The following is a 13,706-nucleotide window of genomic DNA, read 5'->3' as shown; positions in this document are numbered from 1 at the left end:
AATTTGTCGCTTATTTGACGTGGAATTATTGTTTTCTAGGTCGATTGGAGGTCGAATCCTGACTGGTTCGATGCTCTGAATCTGAGTCGCTACGAAGACCTCCGTGATCTCTACGACTTCACACTCATGGACAGGGGTCTCGTCACCAACACAGGTATAAAAAAAATAAGGGAGGGGGGGTGGTAACGATGACAAATATGGCTCTTTTTCAGCCACCCAAACTTCCTAAATTGACAATGCTTGGTATAAAAAATTGTTAATACTATAACTCACGCGTGGTAGGAAAATGTTACATAGGAAATGAGGGAGAATTTGTAAATGAGTCAAAAAGGAGGCCGAGGGAGAATTTGTAAATGAGTCAAAAAGTATTTTCAAATTTGAGACTATGGATTTTTTTTCAGCTGGGAAAGTAAATAGGTGATATGTGTTGTATAGAGTAAATTAGTTCATTTCGGAAGCTGTCAACCAAATGTTCACTCTCGGTGCTAGACTAATTGATTAGCAGGTGTTTGTCCTTGGAACAGTCTGTCACCCTTGGATATTGTCTCTAACCACTCTCTATGCTAACTTTGTAAGATTAAGTTGACGATCTCTTCTATCGGAATTAACAATTAGACGACGATCGTTTTACCTCCTTGACATGGCGCAGCCAGCAGTCTCAGGTGGGGGAAAGAATCCACTGGGCATCACGGGATTTTGGCCAGCGAAATGCACGGAACCGCCAATGATGTGGGAATTTTGGATTAACAGATTCCAATGGGGAATGGTCGCCAAGCACTCACTAAACCCGAAGAACTTCTACTACGCCAGCACTCTCTCAGCTGCTCAAGTTACTGCCTTGCCCGAGGAAGTAGATGGGAAAAACCGACTGGAATCAGAACAGGTGTTGATTTCCAATCTGTATTTGTGTCTGGGGGAGAAGGGGCAGGATAAACTGCACAAAAGACGACCACACCTGGACCTCTCGACGATTCGTTACTCACGAATGATTGAAGCACTGGAAACGGAAATTAAGAAAGAAAGAAATGAAACATATGAGACATACCAACTCCTTTCTCGTAAGCAATTTATCCCTGAAAGTTTGGAGCAATTCCATTCCGTACTCAGCGGATTGGCAGCGCGGTGCAACTTTGGAACACTATAGGACCGGATACTAAGAGATGTATTCATCGTTAACATGAATAATCGTGATGCACAAAAGGAATTATGCAGGTCGACGAAAACACCTGAGGAAGTGTACCGGATAGCCTTCTCGTACGAGAGGGGTAACAAGTATGCATCATCATATGTTGCCACGGGACCAGGGGGGGGCAAGGATCAGCATCAGGAGGCGGAGGAATCCCAATAAAATCGGAGCCAGTCGGAATAATCCGTGGAGGTTATCGGAACAATCGTGCAAGGGGCCGGGGCCCTTACCAAGGGCGAGGATCGAATCGAGGTAGAACCTTTCCCAACAACAATAGATGCTATAACTGCGATCAACAAAATTTCACCAGGGAACACTTGGACAGATGTCCCGCTAAAGGCGTTACATGCAATTTTTGCCACAAAATTGGCCATTTCGAACGTACCTGTAGGGGGAAGCGTGGAAACCAGCGGGGACAGGGAGCCGTAGGAATGATACGGGAGAATGTCGACGATGGTCATCTGGAAAACTCGGCGGAAGAAGAAGCGTCACAACATGCAAGTTCCATTGGATGGGTCAATAAGAATCCAGTGGTGCACTCGTGGGACTCGAGCAGCTCAGACGGGGACTAAATGGTCATGGCGATAAAACGAAAAAGAGTCACAGAATTGAAAGTTGCTGGGGCACAATTGCCGATTAAAGTCAACGAGAAACCCACTCGAGTGTGGATCGATAGCGGGTCTCCAATTTCGATTTTCACTATTGGAGAATTGCGGAAGACTTTGGGAACGTCAGGAGTGAAATTGGATAACCTTACGGAGGAGGATAATGCTTTTCGGGATTATGGAAACAATCCACTACAGATGATTGGAACAATGGCAGTAACAATTCAAACAAACGGCTGGATGATACATGCAAGGATAAAAGTAATCGGAGGGAACCGACCATCAATAATTGGAAGAGATCTGATGCCCCAGTTAGGACTCCAGTTGGTGCAACAATCACCAGGGAAACACATAATGTCCGTTGAAGAAAGCAGTCAGGACGCACTGGAACCGGAGGGGGAGTTGGATTCATGGCAAACCTATTTCAGTAAGCAGTTTTCAAACCTTTTTAGCAGGGTGGGAAAAATAAGAAACTACAAAGTACAAGCAGAATTTTTTGAAAACCGCACCCCAGTGCAACAGAAGGGGCGTCGAGTTCCGATTTCGTTACAAGAAAAAGTGGATACTGAAATTGAAAAATTATTGCAACAGGGTCATATTGAAAAACTAACAGAATGCTCGGACAAATATTTTGTGTCCCCAATAATAATAACAGTAAGAAAAGATGGGTCCGTGAAATTGGCACTCGAGTCGAGAGAACTAAATAAACAAGTGCATAAGAATAAATATCAAATGCCGAATATCGAGGAACTAATGGACACGGTTGGGCAAACGATTAGTGAAAAAAAAACAGGGAGACATATACTTCACAACAATGGATTTAACATACGCGTATGGCCAACTGCCACTAAACGCTGAAACGAGCGTACAGTGCAATTTCTCTCTTATCGGAGGCCACTCGACGGGTACGTACCGGTTCAAGACCGGATTCTATGGTCTCACCACAATGCCCGCGGAATTCCAACGCGCAATGGACTGTATACTTGCCGAATACCCGCAGGCGCACGCGTTCATCGATGATATTTTGGTCGTAACCAAGCGAACGGCGATAGACCACATAGCGACGGTTGAGAAAATTTTAAAGAAACTGGATCGTGAAAATATGTCCTTAAAATTGACAAAATATAAATTCGCCCAGCGAGAATGCGAATGGCTAGGCCATAAAATAACCTCGACTGGAATCACTCCATTGGTTAGGAAAACAGAACCAATAGAGTCGCTAACGCCGCCACGGACCTTGTCGCAATTAAAATCGTTCATGGGGTCAATCCACAGTTTGCAAAAGTATCTACCGGCATTAGCGGAATCATCGGCGCCGCTGCGACCCCTACTAAGCAAAAATAATGAATACATTTGGACACCTGAATGCCAGAACGCGTTCGAAAATCTTAAGAAACAAGTTTCTAATATTGTTGAATTACGACACTTTGATATCCACAAAGACATTCGTATAGTGTACGATGCAAGCCATAACGGGCTCGGCGCAGTGTTGGAACAGTTAGGACCATAAGGATGGCGCCCCATTTCGTTTGCGTCGCGATATCTTAACGAAGCGGAAAAGAAATATTCAACAAACGAATTGGAAATGTTGGCAGTTGTGTGGGGGGCTGAATACTTTAGAAATTACATCCTGGGCCGAAGTTTTTTGATCGTTACCGATCATAAGGCCCTAATATCCGTTTTGAATGGTAATAACAAGAAAAATAAAACAATGTTTAGTCGTTAAACGCGCTGGTTAGATCGACTTATCCCCTTTGATTTCCAAATTGAACATAAACCAGGGGCTAAAATTGGTTTGGCGGACTACTTATCACGTCATCCAAGTAGAGAAGCAACGCCAATTAGTACGTATGATAATATGTTTACGGTGGCAAAGATCAACCTAATTCGCACCGCTCTTGGCTTTAATACATCCAAGGGACACAATACATCCAAGGGACCAACTTGTAGTACAGCGGATAATAAGCATTCTATAAATAGACTGGAAGTTTCGTCACAAAATGACTCGGTAGAGGGCGGAAAAACATGCAAGCGAATATCAACCAATCAGATTCAAACACGTAATTTGAGCCGACGGCTACGCGAAATACGCACTGGATTAGTTGGGGCTATTATTCAATCAGAACAAAGTTGTTCAAAATTCTCTAAATCCAACGCTCAAATTCCAAAAATTTTTAAATCCAGCCCTCAATTGTCAAAATCAGATAGCAACATGGACCAAAGCATGCGCAAATGGCAGAAATTCCTTAAACAACACCCAAGTCTGAATAGTAGTAGCGACGAAATTGAAGAATTGCCCCCAAATGTATCACTAGAGGCCGTTACCAAAGAAACAAGATCGATACGCACTAACACAACTCTCTCGTTACCCTCGGCATTCAAAGGAGAAACAATACCACCAGTGGACCCGAACCTTGTATGTATGTCAATTATCCCTCGGAATTGCAAAATTGTTAACAAAGCTACTTCATTACCTGATCTGTTTAATTTAAAATTCATAGAATCGAATTATGTATCTGACCCCCAGCTGAGCGCTATTCGCGATCTCATTGTTACAAAGGATCCTGAAATCCATGAAAAAATTACTGAAATGAACCGCTATTACGCCCAATTTGCCAATGACTTCTCGGTAAAGGAAAACGTGGTTTGGATGGATGAGAAATTAGTAATTCCAATTAACCATCAATCAGCAATTAATAACCGAATCCATGCGTACCACCACGGAAAATCAAATATGTTCGATGCCGCAAAAGATGTCGGGTACCCTTACATTTACCGCTCAATAGCTTCCATTGCCGAAGGGTGTCCCGAATGTACCGCAGCTGGTAAAAACTTAAAAACGATAATAAAAAAAAAATCAACTTGGAACTGTACCGGAACCAAAAGAACCAAACGAATCAATCCAATTAGATTTTTGGGGCCCCATCAATTATTTAAATGAATCCCAAAATTATGTACTAGTGGCAGTCGACCGGTTTTCTCGTTGGCCATCGGCAATGGTATGTGAAAATAATCGGTCGGACAAAATATCGAAATTCTTGAAGAGCTATATAACAAACCACGGGGTGCCACGGAAAATTCACATTGATCAGGGAAATAGTTTCATGTCAAACGCGATTAAAGCTTTTTGCAATGGGGAGGGCATTGAAATCATTAAATCACCAGTAAACGACCATCGAGCAACCGGGTGCGTCGAGCGTACCATTGGCAGTCTTAAGAATTCTATCCTTACCTTCGCTCATGAAAAGAATCCCGAACCCTTGGAGAAAATGGTCGAACGGGCCCTTGGTGCTCTCAGATTCTCAAAAAACTCGACACTTAAAATTTCGCTTTTTGAAGCCCATCATGGTAGAGAAGCGAACACAGTTTTACGGAATCTTACTAAGAAGCCATCGCTGCAAAATCTGGATTGGTCACGGGTTATAACAACAAAAAATGCTTGTTTAGATGCCGCCGATCCAAATGTGCAAGACATGCCCCGCCCAGCCGATACAAACTGGAGTGTAAGATCGGATCTCGCCTACGATATCAAAAACAGGACACACACACGACGACTTACAGTGGACCAATCCGGGAATCAAAACGACGAACCGTCGATACTTAGGAGTGCGAACTCCAATGGACAACCGGGACCATCTGGATTGTTGTTCCAGCGAACTGGGAACAGAAACCTAAAAAGGTATAGACAAATTCACTCTAAAATAAGATCCGAAAGTACACATACACTAACGTTAGATAATGGGGTTGTGCTTAGGAAATCGGGAGTGGCCACGAAGCCCAAACCAAAGAAGTCGAAAGTTGCAACAAAATCCGTTTTACCGGTACCATCGAGTGAAGTGGAAAAGCGAGCAAGCCAAATAATATTACCACCGCCGACTCCGCGCGAAGTTAAGACACGATATGAACAACGACTTGCCGAAAACAAACAGGAAAAAACCAGGCGCCGATTCGAAGATACTGGTTCGGAATCTGAAGACAGCGAAGATTTGCCGATTATCTCGGTAAAACGGGCTAAGCAGACAGTAACTACCACCCCTGATGCACCTATAGAACGTTCAGCAACAGCACTAACAGAGGTCGATGTTGGGAGTGACCAGGACACCATTCCGGCACATGGCGGTGAGTTGGATCATCAAAATCCAAGGGAGCAAGGGACGTCCAATCCAGGGAACCAGTCGAAATCTAGTATTACCAGTAAGAAAAAGGGAGCCGCATCGAAGAAAGCCAGGCTGGTCTCATACAGCAGCCAAGGGGATAGCCAGGACTAGACCTCATCCACGACGTCTAGAAGAAGCGGGCGCAAAAGAACTGCGGTCACCAAGATGGGGGGCGTAATGATTGACTTCATCAATCAAAACAAGGAAGGGAACAAGTGACCGATAAAATCTAGAAAACTTTCGTTAAACTGTTCTAACCCAGGGAGAGGGTGGGTCATTAGTGACTAAAAACTCAATTGGTATCACTGCTCAGTGATCTTTTAGTTGATGAAAATTTGTTAGTATAAAAGTCTAAATTGTATGTCAACCATCTATGATCAATCATTTCAGTCATTTAAAGTCAACATGTGAAACCATTCTATTTCACTAAATTTTCATTATCGAAGGGGAAGTGTTGTATAGAGTAAATTAGTTCATTCGGAAGCTGTCAATCAAATGTTCACTCTCGGTGCTAGACTAATTGATTACCAGGTGTTTGTCCTTGGAACAGTCTGTCACCCTTGGATATTGTCTCTAACCACTCTCTATGCTAACTTTGTAAGATTAAGTTGACTATCTCTTCTATCGGAATTAACAATTAGACGACGATCGTTTTACCTCCTTGACCTATGTAATCAGGGGATTGCGTTCAAAAACTGCTGCTTGTATTTTCTGATTTGAATATGCTAGAAAATTTCCTGATTTTTTAATTCAGAAGAAAGAAAAGTATCTCAAAGAAAAGCTTTTTTCCAGTATCTCATCCCTCGTAAAAATGCATCATAAATTTTTTTAAAAATTAGTAATTTTTCATACGGCAATTTGTATGCAGTGGTGTATTTTGTACAAAAATTGTTCGCTTCTTCACGCTGACGCGTTTTATAGCAGTTAAAAACTTCAAAAGTCATTTTAAATAGGCTTTCTTGAACAAAAATTCAGAGATAATCAAAAAAGGGGGATTGGAAAAGAGCCGACCGAAAATTTAATTATATTTTACACAGGCGCTGACAAGGACAATTTCATCAGGTCCTGTTCTTTTGACAGAAGCGAGTGCTCTTCCGACGATTTCTACCAGTTCGAAAACGCAAGAGTAAGTCTTAGTTTGAGTTTTTCAAGAAGGAAATCCAGCTCCCGAAAAGCAAGAAAAAATCTCGGCGTCAAGGATAAAATGATCTGATTAGAAGGTGTGGGGAAGGGGGGGTGGACGCTTCTTCTCCTCAGGGATTCGACCCTCTCACCAACCAAAGGGTCCCCCTTTGGTATTATTTTTTGATATCATTTTTCGGCCGACAAACCCTAAAATTTTTCTAAAGGTGTCTTTGGTGCCAATATATACTAATTGTGAAGGGAAAGCGCGGGCCGAAAATGCGCGATGTTTTGGTGAAAGTTAAAAAAAGTATTTTGTAATTGTACTTTCAAAAAAACTCAGATTGTGACAGTCTTTGAAATTTCCTATGCCTATTGCATAAAAAAAGCCATCTGGTCTTGTTTTAGTATGGAAATTGTTTCACTTTCAACGCCCCAATTGACGAGGAGGACAATTTCAACGAGTCAAACATTCGCCGCACAGGGCGAACTGGATCCGACTTTGGACTGAAACTGACGCTATTCGTGGACTCGGAGGACTACTTAGGTATTCTGGGTCACAAAACGGGCGCGAAAGTGGTGATTCATTCTCCGTCTATAGAACCAGATCTCACAATGGCAGTAACAATTCAAACAAACGGCTGGATGATACATGCATGGATAAAAGTAATCGGAGGGAACCGACCATCAATAATTGGAAGAGATCTGATGCCCCAGTTAGGACTCCAGTTGGTGCAACAATCACCAGGGAAACACATAATGTCCGTTGAAGAAAGCAGTCAGGACGCACTGGAACCGGAGGGGGAGTTGGATTCATGGCAAACCTATTTCAGTAAGCAGTTTTCAAACCTTTTTAGCAGGGTGGGAAAAATAAGAAACTACAAAGTACAAGCAGACTTTTTTGAAAACCGCACCCCAGTGCAACAGAAGGGGCGTCGAGTTCCGATTTCGTTACAAGAAAAAGTGGATACTGAAATTGAAAAATTATTGCAACAGGGTCATATTGAAAAACTAACAGAATGCTCGGACAAATATTTTGTGTCCCCAATAATAATAACAGTAAGAAAGGATGGGTCCGTGAAATTGGCACTCGAGTCGAGAGAACTAAATAAACAAGTGCATAAGAATAAATATCAAATGCCGAATATCGAGGAACTAATGGACACGGTTGGGCAAACGATTAGTGAAAAAAAAACAGGGAGACATATACTTCACAACAATGGATTTAACATACGCGTATGGCCAACTGCCACTAAACGCTGAAACGAGCGTACAGTGCAATTTCTCTCTTATCGGAGGCCACTCGACGGGTACGTACCGGTTCAAGACCGGATTCTATGGTCTCACCACAATGCCCGCGGAATTCCAACGCGCAATGGACTGTATACTTGCCGAATACCCGCAGGCGCACGCGTTCATCGATGATATTTTGGTCGTAACCAAGCGAACGGCGATAGACCACATAGCGACGGTTGAGAAAATTTTAAAGAAACTGGATCGTGAAAATATGTTCTTAAAATTGACAAAATATAAATTCGCCCAACGAGAATGCGAATGGCTAGGCCATAAAATAACCTCGACTGGAATCACTCCATTGGTTAGGAAAACAGAACCAATAGAGGCGCTAACGCCGCCACGGACCTTGTCGCAATTAAAATCGTTCATGGGGTCAATCCACAGTTTGCATAAGTATCTACCGGCATTAGCGAAATCATCGGCGCCGCTGCGACCCCTACTAAGCAAAAATAATGAATACATTTGGACACCTGAATGCCAGAACGCGTTCGAAAATCTTAAGGAACAAGTTTCTAATTTTGTTGAATTACGACACTTTGATATCCACAAAGACATTCGTATAGTGTGCGATGCAAGCCATAACGGGCTCGGCGCAGTGTTGGAACAGTTAGGACCAGAATGATGGCGCCCCATTTCGTTTGCGTCGCGATATCTTAACGAAGCGGAGAAGAAACATTCAACAAACGAATTGGAAATGTTGGCAGTTGTGTGGGGGGCTGACTATTTTAGAAATTACATCCTGGGCCGAAGTTTTTTGATCGTTACCGATCATAAGGCCCTAATATCCGTTTTGAATGGTAATAACAAGAAAAATAAAACAATGTTTAGTCGTTAAACGCGCTGGTTAGATCGACTAATCCCCTTTGATTTCCAAATTGAACATAAACCAGGGGCTAAAATTGGTTTGGCGGACTACTTATCACGTCATCCAAGTAGAGAAGCAACGCCAATTAGTACGTATGATAATATGTTTACGGTGGCAAAGATCAACCTAATTCGCACCGCTCTTGGCTTTAATACATCCAAGGGACACAATACATCCAAGGGACCAACTTGTAGTACAGCGGATAATAAGCATTCTATAAATAGACTGGAAGTTTCGTCACAAAATGACTCGGTAGAGGGCGGAAAAACATGCAAGCGAATATCAACCAATCAGATTCAAACACGTAATTTGAGCCGACGGCTACGCGAAATACGCACTGGATTAGTTGGGGCTATTATTCAATCAGAACAAAGTTGTTCAAAATTCTCTAAACCCAACGCTCAAATTCCAAAAATTTTTAAATCCAGCCCTCAATTGTCAAAATCAGATAGCAACATGGACCAAAGCATGCGCAAATGGCAGAAATTCCTTAAACAACACCCAAGTCTGAATAGTAGTAGCGACGAAATTGAAGAATTGCCCCCAAATGTATCACTAGAGGCCGTTACCAAAGAAACAAGATCGATACGCACTAACACAACTCTCTCGTTACCCTCGGCATTCAAAGGAGAAATAATACCACCAGTGGACCCGAACCTTGTATGTATGTCAATTATCCCTCGGAATTGCAAAATTGTTAACAAAGCTACTTCATTACCTGATCTGTTTAATTTAAAATTCATAGAATCGAATTATGTATCTGACCCCCAGCTGAGCGCTATTCGCGATCTCATTGTTACAAAGGATCCTGAAATCCATGAAAAAATTACTGAAATGAACCGCTATTACGCCCAATTTGCCAATGACTTCTCGGTAAAGGAAAACGTGGTTTGGATGGGTGAGAAATTAGTAATTCCAATTAACCATCAATCAGCAATTAATAACCGAATCCATGCGTACCACCACGGAAAATCAAATATGTTCGATGCCGCAAAAGATGTCGGGTACCCTTACATTTACCGCTCAATAGCTTCCATTGCCGAAGGGTGTCCCGAATGTACCGCAGCTGGTAAAAACTTAAAAACGATAATAAAAAAAATCAACTTGGAACTGTACCGGAACCAAAAGAACCAAACGAATCAATCCAATTAGATTTTTGGGGCCCCATCAATTATTTAAATGAATCCCAAAAATATGTACTAGTGGCAGTCGACCGGTTTTCTCGTTGGCCATCGGCAATGGTATGTGAAAATAATCGGTCAGACAAAAAATTGAAATTCTTGAAGAGCTATATAACAAACCACGGGGTGCCACGGAAAATTCACATTGATCAGGGAACTAGTTTCATGTCAAACGCGATTAAAGCTTTTTGTAATGGGGAGGGCATTGAAATCATTAAATCACCAGTAAACGACCATCGAGCAACCGGGTGCGTCGAGCGTACCATTGGCAGTCTTAAGAATTCTATCCTTACCTTCGCTCATGAAAAGAATCCCGAACCCTTGGAGAAAATGGTCGAACGGGCCCTTGGTGCTCTCAGATTCTCAAAAAACTTTTTGCTTTTTGAAGCCCATCATGGTAGAGAAGCGAACACAGTTTTACGGAATCTTACTAAGAAGCCATCGCTGCAAAATCTGGATTGGTCACGGGTTATAACAACAAAAAATGCTTGTTTAGATGCCGCCGATCCAAATGTGCAAGACATGCCCCGCCCAGCCGATACAAACTGGAGTGTAAGATCGGATCTCGCCTACGATATCAAAAACAGGACACACACACGACGACTTACAGTGGACCAATCCGGGAATCAAAACGACGAACCGTCGATACTTAGGAGTGCGAACTCCAATGGACAACCGGGACCATCTGGATTGTTGTTCCAGCGAACTGGGAACAGAAACCTAAAAAGGTATAGACAAATTCACTCTAAAATAAGATCCGAAAGTACACATACACTAACGTTAGATAATGGGGTTGTGCTTAGGAAATCGGGAGTGGCCACGAAGCCCAAACCAAAGAAGTCGAAAGTTGCAACAAAATCCGTTTTACCGGTACCATCGAGTGAAGTGGAAAAGCGAGCAAGCCAAATAATATTACCACCGCCGACTCCGCGCGAAGTTAAGACACGATATGAACAACGACTTGCCGAAAACAAACAGGAAAAAACCAGGCGCCGATTCGAAGATACTGGTTCGGAATCTGAAGACAGCGAAGATTTGCCGATTATTTCGGTAAAACGGGCTAAGTAGACAGTAACTACCACCCCTGATGCACCTATAGAACGTTCAGCAACAGCACTAACAGAGGTCGATGTTGGGAGTGACCAGGACACCATTCCGGCACATGGCGGTGAGTTGGATCATCAAAATCCAAGGGAGCAAGGGACGTCCAATCCAGGGAACCAGTCGAAATCTAGTATTACCAGTAAGAAAAAGGGAGCTGCATCGAAGAAAGCCAGGCTGGTCTCATACAGCAGCCAAGGGGATAGCCAGGACTAGACCTCATCCACGACGTCTAGAAGAAGCGGGCGCAAAAGAACTGCGGTCACCAAGATGGGGGGCGTAATGATTGACTTCATCAATCAAAACAAGGAAGGGAACAAGTGACCGATAAAATCTAGAAAACTTTCGTTAAACTGTTCTAACCCAGGGAGAGGGTGGGTCATTAGTGACTAAAAACTCAATTGGTATCACTGCTCAGTGATCTTTTAGTTGATGAAAATTTGTTAGTATAAAAGTCTAAATTGTATGTCAACCATCTATGATCAATCATTTCAGTCATTTAAAGTCAACATGTGAAACCATTCTATTTAACTAAATTTTCATTATCGAAGGGGAAGTGTTGTATAGAGTAAATTAGTTCATTCGGAAGCTGTCAATCAAATGTTCACTCTCGGTGCTAGACTAATTGATTAGCAGGTGTTTGTCCTTGGAACAGTCTGTCACCCTTGGATATTGTCTCTAACCACTCTCTATGCTAACTTTGTAAGATTAAGTTGACTATCTCTTCTATCGGAATTAACAATTAGACGACGATCGTTTTACCTCCTTGACATATGTAATCAGGGGATTGCGTTCAAAAACTGCTGCTTGTATTTTCTGATTTGAACATGCTAGAAAATTTCCTGATTTTTTAATTCAGAAGAAAGAAAAGTATCTCAAAGAAAAGCTTTTTTCCAGTATCTCATCCCTCGTAAAAATGCATCATAAATTTTTTTAAAAATTAGTAATTTTTCATACGGCAATTTGTATGCAGTGGTGTATTTTGTACAAAAATTGTTCGCTTCTTCACGCTGACGCGTTTTATAGCAGTTAAAAACTTCAAAAGTCATTTTAAATAGGCTTTCTTGAACAAAATTTCAGAGATAATCAAAAAAGGGGGCTTGGAAAAGAGCCGACCGAAAATTTAATTATATTTTACACAGGCGCTGACAAGGACAATTTCATCAGGTCCTGTTCCTTTGACAGAAGCGAGTGCTCTTCCGACGATTTCTACCAGTTCGAAAACGCAAGAGTGAGTCTTAGTTTCAGTTTTTCAAGAAGGAAATCCAGCTCTCGAAAAGCAAGAAAAAATCTCAGCGTCAAGGATAAAATGATCTGATTAGAAGGTGTGGGGAAGGGGGGGGGTGGACGCTCCTTCTCCTCAGGGATTCGACCCTCTCACCAACCAAAGGGTCCCCTTACCGGGGCCCTTACCAAGGGCGAGGATCGAATCGAGGTAGAACCTTTCCCAACAACAATAGATGCTATAACTGCGATCAACAAAATTTCACCAGGGAACACTTGGACAGATGTCCCGCTAAAGGCGTTACATGCAATTTTTGCCACAAAATTGGCCATTTCGAACGTACCTGTAGGGGGAAGCGTGGAAACCAGCGGGGACAGGGAGCCGTAGGAATGATACGGGAGAATGTCGACGATGGTCATCTGGAAAACTCGGCGGAAGAAGAAGCGTCACAACATGCAAGTTCCATTGGATGGGTCAATAAGAATCCAGTGGTGCACTCGTGGGACTCGAGCAGCTCAGACGGGGACTAAATGGTCATGGCGATCAAACGAAAAAGAGTCACAGAATTGAAAGTTGCTGGGGCACAATTGCCGATTAAAGTCAACGAGAAACCCACTCGAGTGTGGATCGATAGCGGGTCTCCAATTTCGATTTTCACTATTGGAGAATTGCGGAAGACTTTGGGAACGTCAGGAGTGAAATTGGATAACCTTACGGAGGAGGATAATGCTTTTCGGGATTATGGAAACAATCCACTACAGATGATTGGAACAATGGCAGTAACAATTCAAACAAACGGCTGGATGATACATGCAAGGATAAAAGTAATCGGAGGGAACCGACCATCAATAATTGGAAGAGATCTGATGCCCCAGTTAGGACTCCAGTTGGTGCAACAATCACCAGGGAAACACATAATGTCCGTTGAAGAAAGCAGTCAGGACGCACTGGAACCGGAGGGGGAGTTG

The 13,706-nt window shown here is 42.6% G+C and overlaps 1 protein-coding gene across 1 annotated transcript in view; it reads left to right on the top strand.

The window, feature by feature from the left end:
* LOC134854875 (amiloride-sensitive sodium channel subunit alpha-like) overlaps positions 1–13,268 on the top strand; it is a 45,157-nt gene extending 31,889 nt beyond the window's left edge. The window contains exons 6-11 of the mRNA XM_063871234.1: positions 40–154; positions 6,986–7,074; positions 7,479–7,902; positions 10,909–11,140; positions 11,216–11,476; positions 13,088–13,268. Coding sequence (XP_063727304.1) covers positions 40–154; positions 6,986–7,074; positions 7,479–7,902; positions 10,909–11,140; positions 11,216–11,476; positions 13,088–13,268 — 1,302 coding nt within the window. The remainder of the gene's footprint in view (positions 1–39; positions 155–6,985; positions 7,075–7,478; positions 7,903–10,908; positions 11,141–11,215; positions 11,477–13,087) is intronic.
* The last annotated feature ends 438 nt before the right edge of the window (positions 13,269–13,706 follow it).

The sequence above is a fragment of the Symsagittifera roscoffensis genome, chromosome 9, assembly GCF_963678635.1.
Source record: "Symsagittifera roscoffensis chromosome 9, txSymRosc1.1, whole genome shotgun sequence".
NCBI classification, from domain to species: Eukaryota; Metazoa; Xenacoelomorpha; order Acoela; family Convolutidae; genus Symsagittifera; species Symsagittifera roscoffensis.
Note: the sequence above shows the minus strand (reverse complement) of the source record. Positions and strands in the feature narration are given on the sequence as shown.